Source organism: Porites lutea, chromosome 13, assembly GCF_958299795.1.
Source record: "Porites lutea chromosome 13, jaPorLute2.1, whole genome shotgun sequence".
In the NCBI taxonomy this organism is placed as follows: Eukaryota; Metazoa; Cnidaria; class Anthozoa; order Scleractinia; family Poritidae; genus Porites; species Porites lutea.
In genome coordinates this window covers 6,704,696-6,730,395 of record NC_133213.1, presented here as the reverse complement: position 1 = coordinate 6,730,395, position 25,700 = coordinate 6,704,696, and the positions used below count along the sequence as shown (strand labels likewise).

Genomic DNA, 25,700 nt, shown 5'->3' with positions numbered 1-25,700 from the left:
TGTTACAAGCATGCCAATACACTTCGATACCATATGTTGAGCAATGCGTACATCCTACATTGTCCGAATCTAGAACAATGAACTACCGACATTTGTGGACGGAAGAACGCAACCTCCCTACAATTTACTAGCTACAGGGTTTGCACTTCGTCAACTGTAAAATCTCTTGAGGAAAGGAGAAGGCACGAAAAAAAAATTATCCAATCCGGTAGCCCGGGGGAAGTAGCTGGTGGGTAAGTAGCTTTTAAAGTTCACTTTCCCAATGCCATGGGAAAGGGTCTAGTCAAACCATCCTCCAACAAAAACATAACTTAACATAACATAACGTAACATAACTCGTCTTAACAACTGTAAGACGAGCAAGTGGCCCGGGGAATGCAAAATACGAGTGCTACTTGCCCAAAAGGCAAGGTAAACGTGAAGTTTTTTGCGAGCCCTGAGTACACTGTAGGGAACGTGGTTAAGCATGTACTCGAACTGACATGGAAGCTTGTAATTAGCAATTATTTCACGAGTGTGCGTTGGACACTGGTTGGCTATAATCATCTCATATCCAACAAGCGCGAGTGGAATAACTGTTTTATTAAAAACGCCCCGAAAATATCGAGAATTCTTCCCGACTTTATTTGTAAAAACAACCGATTTTCACCTTGTTTTTAGTTTTGAGCAGACGCGTACAGTTGACATATTTGGAGAGCATAGTATAATGGCCAATATACCATAATGGTTAAGCCAATCAGAGCTCTTGAATTACATTATCCAATGATTCAGTTTTTAATAGTGCTGCTTAGTATATGCCATGAAGTTACCTCAAATGGACTCCCCGCACTTAAATTCTTATGTTTCTTTCCGCAACCAGGTAGCATGGTCCCACCATAAACTACTATACCACACTGTTGATTAGAGGATATGAAAAAAGGCTTATCGATCGCTCCTTTACTTTTAGAGGTGCCTCATGATCAAAATATTATTTAAAATAATGACAACAAACAGCAACAACAACAAAATATTAACAACAAACAACAACAAGAAATTTCATGTTTTTCAAAGATCCTTAACCCTTTATGCCCCAAGAGCGATCAGCAGCAAATTTCTCCTTGTAATACATGTATCACTGCATAATAAAACACTGTGGTCATTAGAATTGAGGACATGATCACACAAGATGAATCTAACTGATACTTCAACAAATTCTCCCCTCTACTTCCATTACAAATGATAGGGATAACAAATGAGACTTTGAATTTTGATATTAGGGTTTAAAGGGTTAAAGTCTACTAGAACCACGCAAATGTGCATCAGAAAAGGTGACTAACTACAACATGAACTTCGATCAGCGGAAGGTTTAGGTTCAAACCTTGCCGTCGCGTTGTTTCCTTAGATAAGAAACCTTGTTCCATTTTTTCTCTCTCCATCCAAGTGAATAAATGAGTACCGGCAACGATATCCGGTCATCGCGCCACCAACGAAATAGCTACCAATTATCTTTAAAAACTCCCAAGTACACGCAAATGAAAAGAATTTTCATGGACATAAATTTTCTATTAACCTCTACTCTGCCATATTTCAAAGAAATTACTGATAGTTGTGAAACTTTTCAGCCTTTTTTCTTCTTTTTTCCAAATGTCAAAGTTTATTTTCAGCGAAGCTATCGGTATTTAGTGTTAAGAGCATGACATGTCGAAGCAAGGATCGTCAGTAAGGATCGACAGATTTGTATTTGGGATGACTTAAAATTCGAATAAGCTTGGCGAAAAAGTAAAATCTGAGGCACGTATATCCTAGGTATTAAACTCTGTCAATTATTTCACTGAGTTATTCGTTGGTGGCGATTTCGTTGGTAGCGAGATGACCGAAACCAAGGCAACATACTGCTAGGAGTAACACGTCTAGGAAGGGGGCGGGGAAGGCAATTTTTATTTGTGCTTCACGCCACAGAAAGGTGATGTTACTCGAGACGATTTGCAACGACGATTCTCAGCGCAACACAGCGTTGCAAGGTTGAATCAATGCTGCAACCGTTTGAAACAATGTCGCGCCAATGCTGTAATGCTCTGTTGAGCTAAACATCGTTGTTGCGAATCGTACCGGGCAATTTTGGTCACTCTGTTTATGGTTTACTGTTGATTATAGCCTGTTCTATACTCTAAGATAGTGGGGCAAGCGGGTGGAAAAAAACAATGTACGAAAACCGCATGGGCGCGGGTGTGTTCGCCAGGGTTTTTCGCTCTGAGTTCTGCACTGACCAGAGCCTGGCATAGGCCGACGATGTCGAATATATGTCTGAATAAATAATATAGCAAAGTAAGTAGTTACATGCCTGACAATTCCATACTTAACAGCTATTTGGGACACTTTTAATCTGGTCATCTCAACAGACTCATGACCTTCCAGTGAGGCAGTATCTAAACTCACCGCATTGAGTCTTGGCAGAGCCATTGTTACACCAGGTATTGTCTTGTCACAACCAGCCAGGCAGATCATACCATCCTGAGTAGAAAAAAACACAGGTATTAAAGCAATGATTTGGCTATACAGGCCCCTGGTTAATAACTCCATTCTATATTTTCTATCTTGTCGTTCGCTCCCCGCCCCCCCCCCCCCCCCCCCCCGGCTGAGGTGCGATTTAAAAGAAAAGGTTAGTTTTGACGAAAGTTCGTCATAGCTCACTACGCCTTCATTAACAACACAGTCACCTTAAACTAGATGCTGAAAATAGAGAGAAACATAAAATATCTCACAGGAGGAACAAGAGGAGGTCAGCGGGTAGGGGAAAACAATCGTAGAGAAGAGGAGGGGTTTAGTGAAGTAACAGAGGTTGCATGTGAGCAGACAGATGAGGAACAAAATGGCCAGCTCCCAATGTATGGGTCTTCATATCTCAAATGGTACAGCACTGCAGCGCTAAAGCGGAGGCCATGGGTTCGAATCCTGCTGAAGTCCCGGTTTTTTTTCTTTTTTTTTTTGGTTTTATTTGCAATTGCTTAAATTGCAATTACCGATCTCCATTTAAAATTTGTATTTTCGCAGTTCACATCATCGTCAAATAAAAAAAGAAATAAGGTATGGATGAGGAGAAGAAAATACAATAGAATTTGTCACAGCAAATTTGAAGATTTATCTGCACAAAATTGTGAGAAAAAAGAAAGACCATGTTACTGATAAAGAGGATGAAAATGACAATACTTTTCTTTTATATATTTATCTCACCCCTGTGTAACCAGAATGTGTTATTTCGATGCAATCTGTGATCCAGTCTCTTGATATCAGAGAATATTTCATACCACTAGTTCCCTAAAGAATAATTTAAACAAAAGAAGATTACTAGTCACCTCTCTATGGGCCTTACAATATTGTTTTCTAAATACTCACTTCATATCAAAGGGAAAATTCAAATATGATGCTTTGCAAAGCTTGAAGGTCAAAAAGGAGGCAAATAAGGGTTGTTAAGATTTAAGTAAAAGTTTGTAAAATTGTGTTGAACTTGATATTGGGCATCCATGTTATGATCAATTGACAGCAGTCAAAGAGAAGGTATCCACTGACCAGTGTCACATATTATTGCAGGCTCAGGTATAAAATTTGTTGAGGCTAATTCTTTTAATTTGAAATTGGATTGTTGAGGTTAATTATTTTAATTTCAAATTGGATTAATTTTAAACTGGCCTCTTTCAAGCATGAGTAACTAGTCAATTACCATTGTCATTGCATCACTTATGACAGGTGTACAACTCAGAACAGCTTTCCCTGAAAGGCAAGGTAGGACACTCCTTAACTTGTGTCAAAATGTTTTATAGATCTTAGCTTGGATTGTGTACATGTATCAGCTCACTACTGTTGTACATTAGTATATCTTACTGTTTGTGGAGTCATCAAAAAAGTTAAAAAGAGAGAAAAAAAAACTGTGAAAAAAAACACTTTTTTTTTGCACATTTTGCACATTCTATATTGTGCCATATTTTCCAAGAAAAATATCAACTGCATCAACAATTGATTTAATTATGATTTTGCTGATAGTTTGGCTTGTCATTACAGAGGAATGTCATACCTCCCTGTTCCTCAACAGCTTTAATCACGTGATCTGCAAGCTCCCTGCAATTTTACATTAGATTCTGTCACTTGCACAGGTGCTTTGCTTTACATTTTTAAGGGAAACATTAAACTTAAGGCTAAAGATTTTTGTTAATATCTCATTTGGACTCCTTTAGTTTTACACTGCTCAGCATGGATTCGGACATTTTGTTTTGAATCAGGGTCTTATGACTATTCTTTATTTGGCACTCACAGGATCAAGTTGCTTATATAGCTTGCTTTGATCCTCGTTAATAAAATATAAAACAAACCAGAACTTAACTGTCAATATTTTCTTTTAAATTAATTATTATTTCAATGAGATCACATGGTGAATTGTGGCCTTGGATATTAACAGTAACAACTCACTGCTTTGCAGCTTGATAATTATCCCGCCACTATTCACCTTGATCTAAAAAAATGTTAATTATCATTATCATTACCATCATTAATATCAATATCATTATTAAAACCATAATCATAAATTAATTAATAAAGAATTTTTACCTGAAGTGGAAGTTACATGGTATAACATTGATATAAGGGCATGCTATTGTTATAAGTGGTTTTGTAAAATCTTCATCCTAAAAACAATAAGAGAAATAAACTTGCTAACAATGAAAGAAAAAAAAAACTAGATTACTGGTTTTAAAATGCATAATGCCCTACTAGCAACTGTAGCCTACATTATTCTGTTTAACTGCATTGATTTCCATATTCTACCCAATGAGCTGGATAGTGTGCTTTTGCACAGTACACTGTATATCTCAAATCCCATCCATTCATACAACAATAAATTTCCCATAAAAAATGAACTGGGCTTAATTATAATAAACTTAAACTTGTCTAAAAATATTAATGGAGGATTAGTCATTCACAACATCTGAAGGTGTGGCTGTTTAAAAGAAGTTGACCACCAATAATAATAATTTATTATTGTAAAGCATCAGTTCCACTTTGTGATTTCATTCACCAAAAATAAACAACAAACAAACAAAAACAGAAATGAAGGCAAAATATTGCTAAAAATTAAGGACCTGAAGCAGTTGCTTGTAGATACCAAGCCCCTTTTTCACTAACATAGTCTTTATCTCAGCAAATGTTCCTTGCATGTCGGGCAACTTGTCAATTTCAATTACCAATTGTAATTTCACAACTCGTAATTAAAAACAACAACAACGACAACAACAAAAACAAGGTCAACAGGTTGCTCCACTTAGGGCCTGTTTACATGGAGGTGGGGAACCCCAGATAGGTGAGGTAACATGCCGCAGGTCACCCCACCTATCATGTAAACGTGATCAAATTAAAATGAGAGATTATGTGGACAGGAGTGTTAACCACCAAAACGGGTGACCTCACCTACTTGGGGTCTCCCACCTCCATGTAAACAGGCCCTTACTCCAGGTTGTTGGACAGCATGTTTGCCACACCCTAATGGTGATATCTTAAACATAAATATTTACCTTGAAACCAATGGCTCTCAAATGTGCCCTTGCCCCTGTCTGAAAGGAAAGATTTTCATTATTTTTTTGATCGGCAGGGTTATAATATTATCAGATGTTAATCAGATTTATTGTATTAACCAACTAGTAATTAAAGGGTTTTGTTAATCATTTGTCTCATGACTGTCACATAGATACTGATCCCCACATTTTGACAGCGTGCTGCAGGTCTCAATCAGCTAGGCAATAAGTCGATTTACTGAGTAGAACTATTTGTATCACCATCACATGGTTGTAAGTGACCGGTGTATCATGAACCTCACTCATGGTCAGTGAGTTTCAATCCAAAGCATTGTTGGTATTATTAGAGGAGGAAACTGTTCCCTCAGCAATCTGTTGTGGTAATGATTGGATGCTATCAGGGTGCAAAGATAGTCAGTCTTACAGCCTGCCATTCGGGCAATCTGTAGCTAGCATGTACTAGCCCACAAGTCATTTCAACTAGCCTCAAAACCCTTTTTGATTAGCAGGATTGATTACAATCCTTCTGTCATTTGAATTTCTCCAAAAGACAGCACTTGCCCTTCAGTCAAGTTAAGAACTAAAATCCCTAGCCCGATAGCAAAATCTACTAGCCTCGGAATATCGGACATGACTTTCTTTGTACGCTGGCTATGCTGTCCAGTCGTGCTTCAGGAATCTCAATTCCACTGTACCTATTGATATTGTTAAGGTGAAGTCTTATATGAATAAGACTCTACGAGTGTACCAGTGAGGGTGTTAGTCAATAAACTTAACCTCATCCCAGAGCGGATAATGCCTGGTCTTATTGGCATGTTCAGAGATGGCTGAAGTTTGAGTTCTTGAAAGCCATCTATATCCCTATCATGCTCCTTAATCCACTCTTACATGCACCTTCGCATTTCGCCAATGTATACTTATACACTACTCCATCTTGTTGTGCAGTTGGTATAACTATAAGTCTAGTGGCAGAACTATAAACACTTCTAAATGCTGCAGCCAAAATGCTTAACATAAGAGCATTGACTGCAGCCTGTACCTTTTTAATCCAGCTGGTCTGGTCTGCAATATCGCCTGTCAGAACTTTGCTATTAACCTGTGAAGGCAAATGATTCAGCAAATATTTTGAATGACCCGGCCTAAACACTATACAGTGGAACCTCAGGAACATGAACTCTTAAGGGAAATGCATAACAGTTTGAGTTAGCAGGGAATTTGAGTTATCCGAGTTCAAGTTATCGAGGTTCTACTGTAACTTACAAGGTTGATTTAAGTCTATCTCTCTCCTCCACTGATCAGGTTGGATTGGACATCAACAGATTTCCACTGTGCAAAGTGAGTGCAAGTAATCAAAATTTTAGGCCTCCTGATGAGATTTCTTTGGTATCTTACATGTCTCTTCTTTTTAAATGCTACAGGTGGATTTTTTGTATGTGGTTAAAGGCACTAAAAATGACTTCCGCACAAACAGCAATATCCTCATGACATTAAGTCCCTTTGTTTGTATACAGCTATTTCGAGAAAGGTGTCCGAAAAAGTCATGCAACAATCCCAAAAGGTGGGTGGTTTCGAGTTCGCTGTTCTTCAAAGAAATTTGAAAGAGTGGCACGAGAGGCCATGGACTTGCATGTATGTTTGTGGATGCTAAAGGAAAGCAACAAAAGTAGGTTTGACAGTTTCGGTGTCAGGGGCAGTGCATTGATCATATCCCATATATTACCTTTCGTGATTGTTAGGTGCAATTTTTTGGCGACAACCTTTCTCGAAATAGTGTGTATAAATGGCATTTCCCTCGCTCTTGCTTCAAGTTTAATTCAATATCCATATCCAGTCATTCAAACTGCTGAATTTAGAGTAGGTCATATGTTCCTATGTCACTGGTCAAAATTCAAAACACAGGTTATTTATTTCATTTATATATTTATTTTTTCATTTTCAAACCTAACATCTGTGGGTTGATTCCCCAAAATTCCCTCAAAAGGGGAAAATGACTTCAGAACCACAACATACTGTAATTGTCACAAATCCCAAAAGGTCCAGGCAGGGTCTATTTATAATTACTGTATGTTCGATCTTGAATTTACATGAAAGAGTTGTGTTATCATTTTTAATTACTTTCTAGAGTAAATTAAATATGGTTTTAATAAATACTTGACATGAATTAAATTGATATTAAGCTTAAAAAAAATAACATTTAAGCTTAAAGTGTTATTTTGAACCAAATTGTTACAATAATAAAATACTACGTGTAACATAGAAACTTAAAATTATCGATTTTGCGACCCACCTTCAAAAGTGCAGCCATAATGCAGAGTTTTCTGATCGATTCATAAAGAAGAAATCAGTCTATTTCCTGCTTCAACTAGTGTTACAGCCCTCTGAAAAATAAAAAAGAACTTAAAGCTTACGAAGTGCGCTTCGAGCTGCATGGAGATGTCCCGCGAGCATGTCAGGTACGTCACGCATCCGTCACGATTTGTCACATGCTTTGATCCCTGTGATTAGGGATTTTATATGTATCGGCTGACTGCTAGATCATTTTCATGAACAACTGAATCGTGAAGTGTATACGATAAGAACAGTTTTTAATGTTTTGAGAAGCTGTTCAAGAGTTCCATTTTGAATAAAGCGCCAAAAACGACGCCCATCCGGCGCCCTGTAGCCTTCACTGTCGTTTTGAACGAGAAGGAGAATGGGGAGAGGAAGGGGATCGTTTCTAAAGGCCTGGGAATGGCGTGACTTTTGACTTAATTAGGCACTACTATCTGACGTCATGGACCACGACTCCTAGGGGCGCTGACTGGCCGGCCGGACCAGGCTATTTTCCAAGAGGTCCAAGAGGTTTTACTGAAAAAAACATCTACAGTCGACTCCCGATAAATCGACCCTCGCAAGCTCGAAGCATTTCCCTCATACATTCACTGTAGTTTTACACTCGGTAACTCGAACCCTCGATAACTCGAACTCCCGCTAACTCGAACCAATTTTCGTTTCCCCCCAGGTCATTTTCTATATAATTTTACCCTCGTTAACTCGAACCATGTTTTGAGTCCTAAAAAAGTCGAGAAAAAAGCCGTCTACTGGCGTGCGAAACATTGAATTTTGGACTTCCTATTGACGTGTTGTAGGAGTATAGTTAACTAGATCAGAGGAGGCTGATGTTCAGTCACAGGCTAACGTGAAGCAGCTTTACTTCTCAAAACAGTAAAACACATGCTCTATTTAGGCTATGTTTTGTTGCGTTACGTTCTGATTTATGATCTAGAAGTATCTTTTAATTTTCACTTGACATTTCTACAATTAAATGTGACTGGAATGTTCACTGTGCAGTAAAAACTGTTTTTTACCTTACTCTCGGCTATTTTCTTCGAGCTCCCGATAAGTCGAACTCCCGATAACTCGACCTTTTTTCGATTTCCCTATCGGGAGTCGAGTGTGCTTAGTCCTTAGTTATTTCATACCGCGCGGGGCCCTGGCACTACCGGATTTCCCGGACTTTTTAAAAAGTCCAGTTTTAAAATGGCGGATTATTAGTCAGAGGATAGTCAGAGTAAAAACTCGAACGAAAGCATTCTTTTTCGAAGAAAATATTGATCAATATTTCCTCAGAGAATCAGCCTCAACTTAGTAAGGAAAGGATGTAGTATTTCTGTCATGCCCTGAAGCTAAACTTAAGGAGCCCACAACTCAGCAAGTACAAACAATTGCTCGATGAACAGGTCGCTCGAACCAAAGATCAAGATGATTATAAATTTTCTACATCAAAGGATCCTCTATTTAATTCTACCTGCGTCTGTTTAGTAGAGGATCATTGCAATCCCGTAGACCCAATAAGTTCCAAAAAGAGGCAGCTCAACGAGCGATCCCCTGTAAGCCATTGCCAACTGACATTTTATCAATGAATTTATACATGTTTTGAGTAGTGTCTAATTTACTAGAATTTCAATGTAATTGGAAGGTACAGAATCACACTTAGGGGCCTCACAAAGAAACTACAAAGAAACACAATTTATCTCCCCAAGAAAAATTACTTGTGTATTTTATCATTGCTCAATGCATGAGGTCTGGTCACAGAAACTGCAGTGTTGCGGGACGAGAAATGCCTCTCTTGTAGGACTGAAGTACACTTGCTTTTATCTATGTTCAGTGAGAATTGCCTCTGGTCAGATCTTTAGGATTTTTTACTGGGACCGTACGCAGCGAGGGAGAGAAAACCTAATGTAAGCCTTGCTGACCTAAGACGATGTTGCCCTTTAACTCAGGGTCACTCTGGCTTGTTTCGCTTTTTGGTAGTCTTTATTTTACGGTTTGTAAAAACAGGTACACCCACTCCCTTATCATCCAATATTCGGTCGCCATCGCCGTAAAAAAAGCTAAACGCGACGGTTCTTTGTTCAAATTTTTTTGTCGAACAATTCGGGAATCCTTCCAATACTTCCAAGTAGCGAAAGTCTCCGATTAGCTCTTTCTTTTCTCGAAATTTTTAATCGAAGTTTTTTAAAGCAGTAAAACAACTGTTCTTCTTAGCTGTAGAATATTAACTTCCTGGAGTACATTGTTTCAACTACACGCAATGACCTTTGCTTTACCTCTCTACCCTCTATTTTGGAAGCCATTTTGAGTCCGGAATTTAAAAAGTCCGGGAAAATATGGTAGTGCCAGGCTCCCGCGCAGTATGGAATTAGGCTATAATATATTCAGGATTTGACTGATCTAAATGGTTAGTTTTGCTTTCAGTAAGAAGAAGTGCCTTTATTTACCATTTATTCATTTGTACACACATAACCTATTACATTATGACAAGGCAGGAGATCAAGCAAGCTCTGTAGAGCTTTTAGACGATCTCCGCTTTATTGTAAGCAGATGTAAAGAACAAAGAAGGCGGACTTCCTGTTTTACAGCCTTTTTACGAATTGATATGAACTAAAACTATTACAAAACTATTACTATTATTACTTAAAAGTGAAATTTCATTACGATGGGAATGGGTTGGCCGGTACAGGTCAGTTCTGACAAATGGAAAGCACCCTTTTAGGCTCGATTACCAGCCGCTGTTCGGGAAAATGAGCCCGCACTCATCCTTTTCAGGGAGGATCGAAGACCGGACCCGGGAGACGGCGGAAATCGAGCCTAAGCGCCCTTGTACGTTTCCTAATTCCAGGGCGCTCTTTCAGCAGTGACGATGAATATTCATTTCCTGGTCTTTATCAAACCTTGAAAAAACCATGGAAGGCTCTACTTAGAACACATGACAAATGACCTTAACTTGATTACAATGATATTACGTGATATTTATAAATACCACTCGCAATATTTCAAAATTGTCTCAAATTTCACTCGCCTTACGGCTCGTGAAATTACGTATAACAATTTCGAAATATCACTCGTGGTATTTATGCCAAAGATTACTACAATAATGCTATTACCTATACAAATAAAACGTTAACTACGAAAATATATTTCGCTACCATTATTCATTGCTGATTTTTACTTATTTATTTATTTTTTAGACTGTGCTTGGCAAAGACGTGAGCCACTCCGCGAATAGTCCAGCTGTTGTCGACCATAATATAGTGAAGTTTTCGTAGCATGAAACTTTGCTAGATTACACACAGCCTTACGACTAGCCGTTTTGGACATAGAGCCAACCAAAACTCAACACTGGAGATGAGTACTGCGCAGGCCCTTGCAGGGGCGTAGCCAGGATTTTTCCAGGGGTACGCACAATTTTCCAAATCCCGCCTGCTCCACCTGCTCCCCCCGCTCCCCCACCCCCCTTCCCCTCAAATTCCCAAATTATTTTCAGGTGCCGCCATTATAGGTGAGGTCTTGGTGTTCCAAACTAATCCGCGCATTGTAGAAGTTGAAACTTTTTATGATGTAAACAGTTCGTTACGTCCTTATAACTTTACATAGCTGGTGGCCATGTGAGCGAGGGGCGCTGTACACAGACAACTTTTAAAATAATTATCTTATATTCATATGGGTTTCGAAGCAAGAGAGAGAGAGCCCTGGGAAGGCGGTTGATGGCCCCGATGCAACACTAACTGCAAAACACATTTGGTCCAGAGGGTGCCAGCTACCTAACATGCAGGCTTGAAAAACAAAAATCACGTATCAACAGCTATACACATTAATTCTACACCCGTCAGTAGTAAGAGCGTTATTCACCCGCGGTTTTACCATCTGGGTTGCAATGCATTTTTACGTGCGCTGTCCGATTTCGTTTGTGGCCCGGCCTACGGCCCGACATGCGTCGGGCCCACGACCGCGGCTTCCAAGTACCCCTCCGCTCGCGAGGAAAATGGTCTGGTATCCAGGATACGCTTTCTTTTACCCACTTAATCTTGACTCTAAATTTTCCGGCGCCACGCGGTTCACTCTTCTAAAAAATCGCCTCTCAATGTTTTCAGCTTTTCCAGCGTCTTTTCTAGTTAGTAGTTGAATCAACGCAACTTGAAACTGCCTAATTCTTACACAGTAAATAATCGGGTTAACAAGCGAATTCAATGTTATCACTAGAACTCCTGTGAAATGAAAAATGAATAATAAATTGACCGAATTGACCACAGAATTAACCATAAGTATTCGTGAAAAGGTGATGGGTAAAAAACATAATATTAGGAAACAAAGGACGGTTACAGTCACTTTAAAAGCTTTTTTCTGTTTCAAGAATTTCTCTTTGGCCTCCAACGAAACTTGCTGAACAGCGATCTTTTTCTTCTGACGACGTGTTTGTATAGGTAATAGCATGATTTGTAGTGATATTTGGCATAAATACCACGAGTGATATTTCGAAATTGTTATACGTAATTTCACGAGCCGTTAGGCGAGTGAAATTTGAGACAATTTTGAAATATCCCGAGTGGTATTTATGCCAAATATCACTACAAATCATGCTATTATTTGTTTATACCACTACCGGCAAAAGGTTTGTAATTTTCACATGTAGGTATTTCAAATTAAGCTGAAATACCACTGCTCTAAGCCAATCAAATTGCAGAAATTTATCATGTAGTGGTATAACGACATAAATCATCACTTGGCAGAAGGAAATGATGGCTATGCTTAAGAAAGCTACACTACCGTCAACCTGAGCGTTTGTTTGGTCATCTATGTTAGCAGCAGGCATGATTAACTGTATGAATAGGACTGTTATCCACAAGAGAGCGGACGAACCTATTAAACGAGCTTCGGTGACCAAGGTTTCGTACTGCAGAGGACGTCTTATGGCAATGTACTTCTCTGCATTCACCAAGATAATGTGAAATAAGGATGCATTACCTGACAATGCTATAGCAAGAACCCCTAATTCTTTTCGTAAACAGTAAGTACTGGAGGCGTAACCTTGGAGCTCTGCGATCACCCCAGAGATAAAAAGAGCTTGACCGATTACTCCCATTGCCAAATCTGTAGTCGACAAGCAAGCGAGCGCAATGTTTGACTTGGTTTTAACTCGGGGTTTAGTCTTAACAGCGATTATGATCAGTGCATTCATAACAACTGTAAGTGGACAAGTAATGGCGCTCATGACGGCAATAAAGACAAGCCATCCATAAGCTTCTGGGGTATTTTTTGGATCGAGAGTTCCATGCGGGATTATTGGATCACATCCAAGAGGTATCCTCGCCGTGTCTGAGGCTGCTGTTGAATTCATATCTTTGCTTTGCTTTTGCTCGATGAAGTTGTGTTTAGAGGTATGCAACGGCGCGACTCTCCGTTTGTGTGACGATCTGTGACGGCTCGCATCAACTTGACTCTCACACGTTTCGTTCGACGGATTGCCGAAAAAAGGGGGAGCTGCCTACAGTCTAATGTTCTTTTCGCACCCACGAAATGTTTTTGCCGCAATCTTAAAGTTTGGATTTGAACTTAAATTGGGATATCGTCCCTTAATATAGGTTTTTTTGTGTGCATTTGTCTCAGTATTCCAGGTGTGAAATGCAAGAAAGTAGTTCGATAATAATTCGGGTGATAATTTGGGTTGCTCTGATCCTCAAGGATTTTTTTTCGTGTGAAAGAACACTCTATAGAATGCAGTTTTCTTAAAAAATAAATTTAAAAAGTCGCCGTAGTCTTTGAAAATTGTGAAAATTGAAAGTCAGTATAGTTGATAAAGGCGTCTTAAGAGTCATGCATCTTCGGTAAACTCAGGCAGCACTTTAAATGGCCGGAGTATATAAATATATTTAGTAATGTCGGTTATTAATATCCTTGTCAGTTTAATTTAATAGTCGCAACATAGGTCTTTGATCAAGCGGCTGACTTTAAATTTGTATAAGCATCGAAACATTTCAAGGAACTATAAATTTAACTGAAAATACCCAACTTTTAATTTCATTAAAATAGGTAATGTGTTTCATAGTAATGCCAATGGTTTGACTAGATGAATACTTCTCTCTGCCGTCATCAGTTACTTTAGCCATATAACATCGCTCTTTAAACATTTGACGACGCGGTGTCGCTGAAAAATAGCAAAGACTTCAATTTCGTTTGACAATGGGACACGCGCGGTTTCTCTGATACATGGCTTAATTTTATTATGATAAACAGGTGATTCATTTTAGTGAAGAGCTTTTTACATCTATGGAACAGCTTATACCTCTCACAGTTTTCCTAATATTTCGCTGACACTTTGTATGACAGGAACTCCACTTTGAGATGATTCTTAAAAACCGATGTCTGATCCTTGTCGATTCTCATCGCTCACCCGACACGACTCCCTATACATATATAAATATTAATATCGAACTGAATTCGGAACGCAAGACTTTGTTTTCCTTTGCTTATTACTATGATTCATAATAATAATAATAATATTATTATGATCTTTTTTCTCCACTTGAAATTGTCTTCAATATTATGAGTGCAACAATAGCAGAAAGCCACCATTGCATCTTCTAATAGCCGATCTAGTAGGGTTGCATCAGTCGAACTTTCTATTTTCTGCCTTGTCGGTTCTGCAAAGTATTCGTCTCCGCTTATCGGGAAAGCCAGCCGTATGATTGGCCATCGAGGTTGCGTGTAACGCTGTGTAGGTTTTGTGTTCAATTGCAATAGGCCTTTTTGTTTTTGTTTTTTTAGAAATAGCATAATACTCTTTGCTGTCCCTCCAAAATTTTGCCTAAGCGTTGTTTTCAATTTCTCACCCTTGTGACAGTAAATGGCATGGCCTTTTACCGTCACAAGGGTAGCTACCAGGGAGTAAGCGGTCCAGTGACTAAAATCAAACATGCAATGGGATTGCTTTATTGGCCGTCCAATATTTCCTAAGGAGTACTCGAATATTGTATTTAGACACTGTTGTAAGGACATTTCATTAAATTTCTTTTTGCTTGCCGGTCATAAATTCGGAGAAAATGGCCGGCCGCTTGACTGGCAAGCAATAAATGATCATTCTTCAGTTTCATCTACAACCGCAGTTCAAAAATGAATCATTTCATATATACTTCACATCATTTCACTCCTTACCGGAGATATGAACTCAATAAATTGACCTCGCTCCCAATGTGTGGCTTCATAGCTCAGTTGGTAGAGCAACGCACCGGTAACGCGGAGGTCACGGGTTCGAATCCCGTTGAAGCCCTGATTTTTTTCAGGCTTCTTCTTTCCAATTGCTTAAATTGGAAAATTTACTGCGATGATCATTCTTCACTTTCATCTACAACCGCAGTTCAAAAATGAATTATTTCATATATACTTCACATAATAAAAGGATAGTTGTACTTAAGCCATTATGCACAAGTTATTTGTACAAAAATTTATTTCCATTTCTCCAAAAAAAAGAAGAAAAAAGAAAATACATTATTCAAGTCGTTATTAATTAAATCAATTATTAAATCAGGCCACAGATTTTTTCTCATTGCAACAATTTTTTGACTCTGGTAAAGTTACAACTGATATAATGGATCAGTTTTGGAACACGAGCGATGCACTAGCGGATATTTAAAGCTCTTATAACATTTGTCATCGATTAAACACTTATCATCTCTTTTTACTGCTTTAACAAAAGAAACAAATTTAAATGTGTAACATGTATCGCGACACACGGTGTTAAAAATTAATATTTTATAAAGGACTTAAAAGTTGATCTCTGGGTAAAGTTTCGTAAAAGCGTGTCCTGTCCGCAACAACTTATCTGCTTTCATGATTCTCCCTCTCTCAGCTAGACAAAGGTACAAAGGTACAAGGTCCACACGCTTGATAGTATGAAGTGTGTTACTGAATGCTCCCTCTCTTTATCTACGTAAAAGTTTAATTTCAGTGAATGGTGAATGGAAGGCGGTGACTGATACATAACCTTTAATTCATGGATAACAAGTGTTAAAAGGCAAGACTTTGTTATGATTCTACCTCTCTTACTACTGAGGTGCAGAAGTGTGTTTGAAAAAGAATTGAATTAAAGGATATAAATTGGACTAGTCTACAATTTCCTACGGCTGTTTTGAGTAGAAAGGCATTGATCCTGTCTGAAAGCATCTCTTAGTACACTCTTCTTCGGATGCAGAATTTATAATGCCCTAGACGACTTGATTTTTTCATTCATGCTACGGAGTTGATCTACCTTTGCAATAATTTTGTCCCCAATGTAAATTGCGTCGAAAATAAAGTAATTAGCCCGCGTTCTCTTTTGAGCATTAATGATAGTATTTTTAGCAGCTAATGGAGAGTCTATGGTACTCCTTATTTTATTATTATTACTTTCTCTCCTCTTTTACCGAGTAAGGTATATGAGATAACTTTAGTAATGAACGTTTTTTATTTACATTTTAGACGACACGATGAGACTGAGCGTGGTAATTATCGTTCGAAACCATAACTGTCTATTTTCAATCGGATATTTGAAAAATTAATGTACCACCGCCTCAAACCCTTTCTTGGTAAAAACGATATTCTATTTAAGTCGCAGTATGGCCTCTGCGAAAAGCATTCCACCCAACATGCCATTATTGACATTGTTAATGTCATACAAAACAATGTGGACCAAAAACTTTTCACTTGCGGGATCTTCTTAGACTTAAAAAAGGCCTTTGATACCGTCGACCTTGATCTTGCGTCAAAAACTGAATCGTTATGGCATCAGAGGAATTATCAATTGCTGGTTTGCCTCGTACCGTCTTGGTCGTTCACAAGTAACCGACGTAGGTTTTATCTTATCTACCGAATGTATGACTTCATGTGGTGTCCCACAGGGGTCTGTACTTGGTCCTCTGTTATTCTTGATCTATATTAACGATATCCATAACTCTTCAGCGAAATTCTCATTCTTTCTCTTTGCTGTATGGTGACACTAATTTAAAACCTCTTAAAAAAACCGTCAATAGAGAACTGCTCAAAGTCTCCTACTGGCTTAATGCAAATTCTTTTACCGCTCAGTGCTAAAAAGTCAAACTATGTTATCTTTCGTCCATATACGTAAGTTGAACTACTAGGTTAACATTGAAAAGATTGATAACTGTACCCAAATTCCTACTGCCCTTGAGTGTGAATACAATGTTAAATATCTCGGTGTCCTATTGGACAGAAATTTAAGCTGGAAATTTCATTTTAATAATGTTGCATTAAAAGTAAGCAGAACTGCTGGTGTTGTTGCCCGTCTTAGGCACTTCGTCCCACGCACTACCCTGTTAAATATTTATCAATCTTTGATATTGCCTTATCTGACATACGATTTGGTGGATTAGGGTCAAGCTGCCAAAACCCATTTACAAAAAGAAAAATGTTCGTGCTGTCAAAACGAGTCCTTCCGGCGTTAGATGTATTTTTCTGAACCCAGAGCACAAGCAGTGCCATTTTATTCCTCAAACATCCTACCCTAACATCTGTGATCTCTTTACTAAAGCTAATTCAGAGCACAAGCATGAGACAAGGTTTTCTTCGTCTGGAAATTATTATGTCCAAACTTCCAGACTGAATCAAAATCAAGGTTCTTCATCCAGTTCTGGAGCTAAACTTTGGAACGCAATTCCCAACGAATTTCGTCAAAATCTGCAGCCACGACTTAAGGCACTAATAATTTATAGGTTCTTTAGCAAATTTGTCTTGTAGACCATTTTTGTAACTCTAGCTTGTTGTTGTTGTTGTCTTTTTGTTGTAATTCTCATCTATTTGCATAATTTATTTACTTTTCTTTAATATAATCTTCATAGCTTCTTTTAATTCGATATTTATATGACTGCTGTAACCTTTCTGGCTCTGCCCGCCTCGTCTAGCCCTTGCTATTTGCGGGCGGAGATGGCAAAACGATGTGTGTAAATAAAGTATATATGTTTAAGATATATTTACGATGTTTTAATATATTAATTAAAGATTGCTATCGCGTGCATTTAATGCCTCTACAGCTCAAGTCAGCAATCAAATTTACTTGAAAAACTGAAATTAATTACCCTGAACGCCGCAAATTTATCATGTCATTGTATATGTTTGCCTGTGTCAGCTTTGCTTCAATTTTAGAATAAAATGAAACGAAATTGAAACTCTAATCCGAGTAATCCCTTAGTAGGTTTGCTCACTGTCTTACTGTTCTTGGGACCCTTCCTGATGCGGCACCACGGCGCGGTTTCGTCTTCCAAAAACTCGCTTTTCCATGTTTTCAGCTCCCGCGCTGCTTTTTTGAAAGATAAGCTGAATAAACGCAACACGAAACTGTCTGATTCTTACACAATAAATAATTGGGTTAACCATCGAATTCAAAACTGCCGAAGTAAGACCTGTAGAGAGAGCGGCGTATTTTAAATCAACTGAAGTTGTTATAGAATTTGATGCTCGTATTAGATATGCGAACATTAAAGGCAAAAAGCACAATATTAGAAAGAACAGTACCGTTGCTGTCACTTTAAAGGCTTTTTTCTCCTTCAAAAACTTCTCTCTGGCTTCCAAAGAGACTTGTTGGGTAGCTATTCGTTTTTCATGCCGACGTGTTTCGTAGAAAAGTACGACTTGACAAAAGAGAACTGTGGTTAGGCATAACGATATTACATGAATGTCAGCTATCAAGAAAATCTCCTTATTATCAACAAAAGGGAAAGGCACTGTTAAAGATATCACTAGCATCCACAGAAGTGCAGAAAAACATACAAGGCGATTCTTGGTGACGATAGTCTCGTAACTCAGGGGATGTTTGATAGCAATGAACCTCTCCACGTTGATCATGGCCAAGTGAGACAGCGACGCAAAACCCAACATCCTCAAAAGGATCGTTGATAACAGTGTTCTTATACAGTAGGTAGCGGACGTGCTTCCTTGCATTTGTGCGATCACCCAAAAGATGAAAGCAGGTTGACCGATCACACCCATTGCCAAATCAGTAGTCGACAAGCAAGCGAGTGCAATGTTTGTCTTGGTCTTCAATCGGTGTATAGTCTTAACAGCGAGTATGACCAGTGCATTCATAACAGCTGTGAGTGGACAAGTAATGATGCTGATGACTGCAATAAAGACAAGCCATCCATAAGCTTCCGAACTAGTTTCATCAAGGGTTCCCTGCGAAATCGGTGGAACACATCCAAGAGCTATCCTCGTTGTGGATGGGACTGCAGTTGAATTCATATCTTCTTTTTGGCTTGCTTAGTGTCTGTAGCTGGCAACGGCACGGACTTCTGTTGATGTGACGAACAACGGCTCGCGGCTACCAACTACACTCCCGCACTTTTTGCTCGAAGGACTGCTCAAACTGTTTTTACCAAGTTGAATTTCAACTTTAAATTTTATAGTCCTTTAAGATAGTCAGTGAATTTGTCTCTGTATTGCAGCTGACAAATACTAATGTATATCCTTCATGGTCAAAGGCACTCTATATAAAAGGCGGTCTTCTTGAAATTTTTTTTCATAAGGGCATCTTAAGTCACCATCGTTGAATGCGAGCAGAGAACTAAATGGAATCACACAATTAAGAAATGTTGGTGATTATCCGACTTTCATTAAATTTAACAGCAGCGTATCAGGAAATTGATCAATTAGCATATTGATTCAATTTAGATGAGCAACGAGGCATTTCGAGGAAATTTTAACAAACTACTCGACTCTTAATTATGTGACTTATAGGTTTTCCGTAATGGTGGCTTTTGTCATAAGGATTTTCCATTACATTACTCGCAGACAAAAACAAAGTGATAATAATAATAATAATGATAATAATAATAATAGTAATAATTAAAAAAATTTTATTGACAACAATGCTAACTATTAAAATCCTATTTACAATTAATTCGCTTAAAAAAAAGAAAAAACTATTCATTCAAAAACACTATTTACAATTCCTGTCGATTTAAAAAGCACTTAATTTAGCTTAAAAAAAGTTAATTTAACTGAGAAAAATTTATTCGAATTAAAAACATTTCATTTCAATAAAAAAAAAAACTGTCAACCTCTAAAATTCAAAAGTTTCTTTCAACTGCTAAAAACAAAAAAATAGTTATAATAATAATGAAATAAACAGATATATATGAAGTAAGGAAACACATCAATAGTCCGATTTAATAGCTCCTTCAACAACTTCGACGTCGATATCAACATTCTAATAACAGTAATAGTAATAATAATAATAGTAATGATAATAATAATAATGATAATAATAATAATAATAATAATAAGTAATAAATGAATCGAAAATAACGTAAATATCTTTCCCGCCCAATATTAGTGCTCCTAGTAAAGATTTTGAAAACTGATTATAAATAAAAAAGTTTGTCTCCGAGAGATGCATGGGCCATAATGAACAGTTAATAAATGGGGCGCTATAGGCACACGACCAGCTCATCATCGCCATACAGCTAAAAAGTTAGCGATTTTTCTCAGTGTTAACTAAGCAAAGACTTTAATTTTTGTTTTACATTGGGACGCACGGTTCGATCATCTCAGGTGCTCTGATGAATGGCCTAATTATACAATTAGGGGATTCAGTTCAGTACATCAGTCGCTAGATTTGCACAGCTTATACCTCTCAAAATTTTCCAACTGCTAAAGAGTTCAGAGGCAATAATTGTTCACCTTGACAATGCATTACTATAAATGAAAATGTTAATTTAAGAATCTATGTTTTTTTTTCAGTTTGCTAAAAGAAGATGAAAATTCATGACATTCATTGTTATCTCCAATTTGACTTTTCACTATTAAAACGGAAGAAAGCAACTGACAATGGTTTCGGAGGAATAATGTTTTTTACATTATTTTTATTAATTTATTATTTTTTGAGTGGCTATAACTGGATCCACAAAGTGAAATCTTTTCTCTGAGCAAAGCTTCAACTTTTCTCCTTTTAATTTATAGCATGTAAATCAATATTCGCGATAACCCAGCAAATGCAGGAGTAGATTTGGGGATATCTAGGCATTAATTTGTTCTTAAAAAAGTAATAGAAATATATTAAACAGCAGCAATACAAAACCAACTATAAAGAGCTTCAAAAGAGGATCTAAATAGGGGGATCTACTTGTCGGTTGTCGGTTAAAATTCAGTTTTTTTGTCGGTAGTCGGTTAAAATTTTCGATCTTTGACGGTTGTCGGTAAATCTCAGTTAAAATGTAAAAATGCATGTTAATTATTACTAGTTGTTATGTATTTCACCCAGTTTCAAGACTTTGATCCCTAAAAAATGTATAAAACTTGTAAGAAGTGCATCTCTGAGTTTGCCAATATAGTTACCGATAAAATCACCAAAGCTTTCATTGTAAACTGATGCGAACTTGATTTCCCTGTTGATTGCAGGACACAATAAAAAGTAACCAAGAGAGGTTGACTGGACACAGAGGAAAACGCCCACTCTAGCCTTTTGGATACGTAAATTATTTTTGCAAAAAACTGCAAGGAGTAACAGGCCGCTGATCTTTATCGGCGTGAAACCGTGTTGACCTTTAATATTTTGGCTTTAACGAGCATGGGGATTGCCCTCTAATGATTTTCCTTATTTGTTGCAAGAAAATAATAGGTGGTGGTTTAAAATTTGGCGAATGGGGTTGGTTGCAACACTTTTTCATTAAAGCTTCTTTTATAGTAGACACTTAAGGTTGGTATTGTCACGAAAGGCAAAAGTTCTTTTTCTTCCTTGTTGTTGTTTTGTTTCAGGAACGCGTCCTTCCTTTGAGTTTATTTCTGACAGCAGCTTTTCTCTCAAATTGTGTGGGTAGCCTCTGTCCATCAAGCGTTTTTGAAATTGAAAGGCGTTTGTAAGGCAAATCCATTTTAACACTTAGTGGGTGACAAGGGGTGAAATGCCTGTAATGGAAGGTTTCCGTTTGTTTAAAATGTGTCTCCACATCAAGGATAGCTTTTTGTTGAATCTTCTAGTGTGCCTTTATATATACAACCGTGGCTAAAAACACAGTCTCAGTCTAAGATATTTCGGCCTTGAATTTAAGAGTAGGGTGCTGTAAGTTTACTTGTTCGAAGAAACTCGGCTGCGATGTCTGATTTATGTCCTGTCGTCTATAGTGGTTTCCAAACTGTTGGTTTAAAGACGGTTTTGCTTAGAATTCGTGTTTCAATAAATGCCGTGAAAATGTTGGCATAGGAAACTGCTGTCTTTGTGCTCATCGCGGTACTGTGGGGAGGCGGTTTCCATTTAAGTGTAGAAAATTTTCTTTTAATGAGAATTAATCTATTAGCATTTCCAGCGGGTAATGTGTAGGAATTGGAGAGTTGTCTTAAATTTGCAGAAGTTTAAATACCCTCTGCAAACTATTTAAATACCCTCGTTGATGCCAAGAGTTGTGACCGGTCAACCGAAACAAGAAATGTTCGATTTTCGCCATTTTTTAAAAAAATATATAATTTATAAAGTCGGTAGAATCGATCTTTAAGGTATGAATTCCGTGATTTTGATATTGATTGTCGTAACTGATGTAAACGTATCAACAAAGGAGGAAATTCTTTCCTTTGGACCATCTGATAAGTCATAAATTTAATGTGGTTTAATTACTTCCTAAGCTAGAAAAAATATAAAGCGCTCTTCTTTATGCAAAGAAATATTGATAATGTCAGTTCATGTGGGTAGTCGGTCGATATTTTTCCTGTCGGTAGTCGGTAACCCCATTCACACCCTCTCAAAAGCGTGCATTTGGTGATAAAAAAAGAAAAATTAAAGAGAATGCAAGAAATAAATAAATATAAATAAATAAATAATCCTTTACAATTCTTAAAGATAAAAACTATAATTATAAAATTTAAAAGAAACTACATTGTTTATATCTAGACCTGTGTCAGCTTCGTATCAATTTTAGAAGACAATGAGTTAAATTCCACTAATTATTCCTTGGTAAGTTTGCACTCTGTTTTTGCCATTCAAGGGACCCTTGTTTAATTTTCCAAAACCTCGTTTCTCGATGTTTTAAGCTTCCGTGCTGCTTTTTCTAAACAAAAGTTGAATAAACGCAACGCGAAACTGTCTAATTCGTACACAGTAAATGATCGGGTTGACCATCGAATTGAAAATTGCCACTGTTCTTCCTGTAAATAGGGCTATGTATGCTAAATTGACTGAATTGATGACAGACTTTGATATTAGGTTTCGTGCTACTATGAAAGGTAAATAACAAAATATCAAGGAGAAAAGTATCATTGTTGTCAGTTTAAAAGCTTTTTTCTCCCTTAAGAATTTTTCTCTGGCTTCCATGGAGAATTGCCCGGCAGCGATTTCTTTTTGATGCCGACGTGTTTCATGGTAAAGCACAACTTGACAGAAGATAATAGTGGTTATGCAAAGAGACAAAGTAACGGTGTCAACCCTAAGATAAGTGTTTTCATCAGAGAAAGATAAAGAGACAGTTATTGTCAATAATATAATCCACAGGAGAGAAGACAAACAAGTGAGGCGTTTTTCAGTGACGATGGTTTCGTACCGCAGAGCATGTTTGAAAGCAATGTACCTCTCTAGGTTCACCATGGCTAAGTGAGACAGTGATGCTATACCTAACACCTAACAGCGTTCTTATACAGTACGTACTGGAAGTGTTTCCTTGCAGTTTCGCGATAACCTCAGAGATATAGAGAGGTTTGCCAATCACACCCATTGCCAGATCAGTAGTCGACAAACAAGCGAGCGCAATGTTAGACTTGGTTTTCAATTGGTTTTTAGTCTTTACAGCGATTATGATTAGTACATTCATTTCAGTTGTAAGTGGACAGGTAACGATGCAGATGACGGTAATGAAGACAAGCCATCCATTAGCCTCCTTGGTTGTATGATCAAGCGTTGCTTGCAGAATCGCTGGATCGCATTCAGGAACTGTCCCCGTCGAGTCTGATGCTGCAGTTGAATTCATGTTTTCTCTTTGGCTAAGCTTGATGAAGTCAAGTCAGTGCACGACCATCTATTGAACTGGCGGTCTAAAACTCTCTTTTATCTTTTTTCAGCAGTTTTTGACATAATAACGAACACAATATAACCGGATTTGCTATGTGAATGGGGTGATTTCCACACCATTAGCAAAAATATTGTTTTAATGGCCTCTAAAGGTAAAATTCACCAGTTAATTACTGAATTCGACCTGACTAATCACAACCAATATTTTAGATTAAAACTGTCGGCTTTTGCTAAGGCCCACTTAACAGACTAGTGTTAAATGCATCAAAGCAATTCTTGAAAAGAGCTTTCGAAGGCTTTTTTTTGTAGCTCTACGTCGGTTCTTGTCAGTTTAATCCAGGACGTTTTTGGAGTTTCACAGAATATCAATGGCTTAGTTGAGCTTAAAATTATCAATCATGAACGTCAATCATCTTAAAGCTAAAATTAGTTAATCGAGTTGGACAGGAATAATAGTTGACCCGATGACTCAAACTCGCGCTAAGTCGAACCAAAATCGGTTTTCCCTGGATTTCCTTCTGAAAAATGTACTGCAATTATCCTCGGTAACTCCAAGTAATTTTTGTTTCCCTTCAGATCATCATGTTTTAAGCGTGTAACAAGTTGAACAATCATAAACAAAAACTAAGGTACCGCAGTCTAAAACACTGAATTTGTTTCAAAGCGACCGTGTATTCTAGCTTTGTTGTTGTTGTTTGTTTGTTTGTTTTTTTATCTAGAAATATCTCTATATTTCTTGCTGTTCTTAAGGGAGCAGCATGCTGCTTGCATTCCTTTCCCATTCCATTTTCTTATTTTCAGATATTTTCTTCGAACTCTCGATAACTCGAAGTTTTTTTATTTCCCTTGCATGCCCGAGTCATCGAGCATAGCGAAATTATCCTTAATTGAGCATAAATTTCAATTGAACAAATTCATTCGCGTCGCATCGGGTCAGTGTTCCGCAAAACAAATGTTATCGAGTAGAACACATAAAGAAACTAGATTATAAACAGAATATTCAGGCAATAATTTATCTTAAAAACACCAATACTTAATCATATACGATCATACAGCAAAGGTACAAGGAACATTTCAAGTGTATCAGATCGGTGAAGATCGCGCGGCCTGTTGCGGTATAACTACAGGTCGGAGTCAAAAATCAAATCAAAGTTGAACGAACTCATGCCTTTAACCACTTTCCAAGAGTAGTGTATTCTTTTCGTAAGCCACACACTACTCCTAGAACCATACCAGATCGATCGGCTAAGCTTCTCTATCTTCAAAGACTCTTGAGAACGTCCTGTTGCCGGACGGCCACGATGCTCTTCTGAACCTTCATGATCAAAACATCTTCTTAAAACGTAACCAGTCAAACAACACAGCCACACGTTAGTCACCACTACCGAAGTATAACTAGGCTAGCCAAAGCGACGGATGTCGGAATAAAACGAATGATTAACTAAGTGTCGTTAATTCCCACGCCTTAACGAGTATATTATTATCAAAGTGAAGCTTGAAATGAGCTTTGTGGAAATGGAAACGTTAAGTGTCCTTTTATTCTCAGTGAAAGCAACTTTTTTTTAATCTCTCAGAAAGTGCTCTTAGATCTTTAATAAAGCGTTTTTTTTATTTGTATAGAATTGACACTGTCTTGCAAATGATTACGATTCACATTGAAATTCGACTCGATAATTCGGTAATTGCATGAATTTGTTTTAACGAATAAGTGAAACACGTTAAGAGTAGTTTCAAACTATCGTTTTCCCGAAGACTTGTTTGACTGTATAATATGAAGATTACACATACAATACATACCACATCGTTGAAAATAAATGTTTTGTCAGAAAATTTCTTGATTGTTCTCACTAGTTTTGAAATTAGTT

At 37.6% G+C, this 25,700-nt stretch overlaps 3 protein-coding genes and 1 non-coding gene across 4 annotated transcripts in view; 1 reads left to right on the top strand and 3 right to left on the bottom strand.

The window, feature by feature from the left end:
* LOC140922777 (dihydroxy-acid dehydratase-like) overlaps positions 1–7,942 on the bottom strand; it is a 21,435-nt gene extending 13,493 nt beyond the window's left edge. Inside the window, exons 1-9 of the mRNA XM_073372798.1 lie at positions 7,825–7,942; positions 6,577–6,633; positions 5,538–5,576; positions 4,579–4,655; positions 4,049–4,092; positions 3,698–3,747; positions 3,211–3,294; positions 2,416–2,490; positions 810–893 (exon numbers count right to left, since the gene is read on the bottom strand). Of these exons, the coding sequence (XP_073228899.1) occupies positions 810–893; positions 2,416–2,490; positions 3,211–3,294; positions 3,698–3,747; positions 4,049–4,092; positions 4,579–4,655; positions 5,538–5,576; positions 6,577–6,633; positions 7,825–7,842 (528 nt within the window). The 5' untranslated portion in view covers positions 7,843–7,942. The remainder of the gene's footprint in view (positions 1–809; positions 894–2,415; positions 2,491–3,210; positions 3,295–3,697; positions 3,748–4,048; positions 4,093–4,578; positions 4,656–5,537; positions 5,577–6,576; positions 6,634–7,824) is intronic.
* Positions 7,943–11,870: 3,928 nt separating this feature from the next.
* Positions 11,871–13,194, bottom strand: LOC140922300 (uncharacterized). The gene is made up of 2 exons (XM_073372297.1): positions 12,624–13,194; positions 11,871–12,268 (listed from the first exon to the last, which is right to left on the bottom strand). The coding sequence occupies exons 1-2, from the start codon at positions 13,192–13,194 to the stop codon at positions 11,871–11,873; spliced, it is 969 nt and encodes a 322-aa protein (XP_073228398.1).
* Positions 13,195–15,050: 1,856 nt separating this feature from the next.
* Positions 15,051–15,123, top strand: Trnat-ggu (transfer RNA threonine (anticodon GGU)). Its single transcript has one exon. It is a non-coding gene; the product is annotated as a tRNA-Thr (tRNA).
* Positions 15,124–18,053: 2,930 nt separating this feature from the next.
* LOC140922299 (histamine H2 receptor-like) lies at positions 18,054–19,085 on the bottom strand. Its single transcript, XM_073372296.1, has one exon. It carries the CDS (start codon positions 19,083–19,085, stop codon positions 18,054–18,056), a length of 1,032 nt encoding a protein of 343 aa, XP_073228397.1.
* Positions 19,086–25,700: the final 6,615 nt, after the last annotated feature.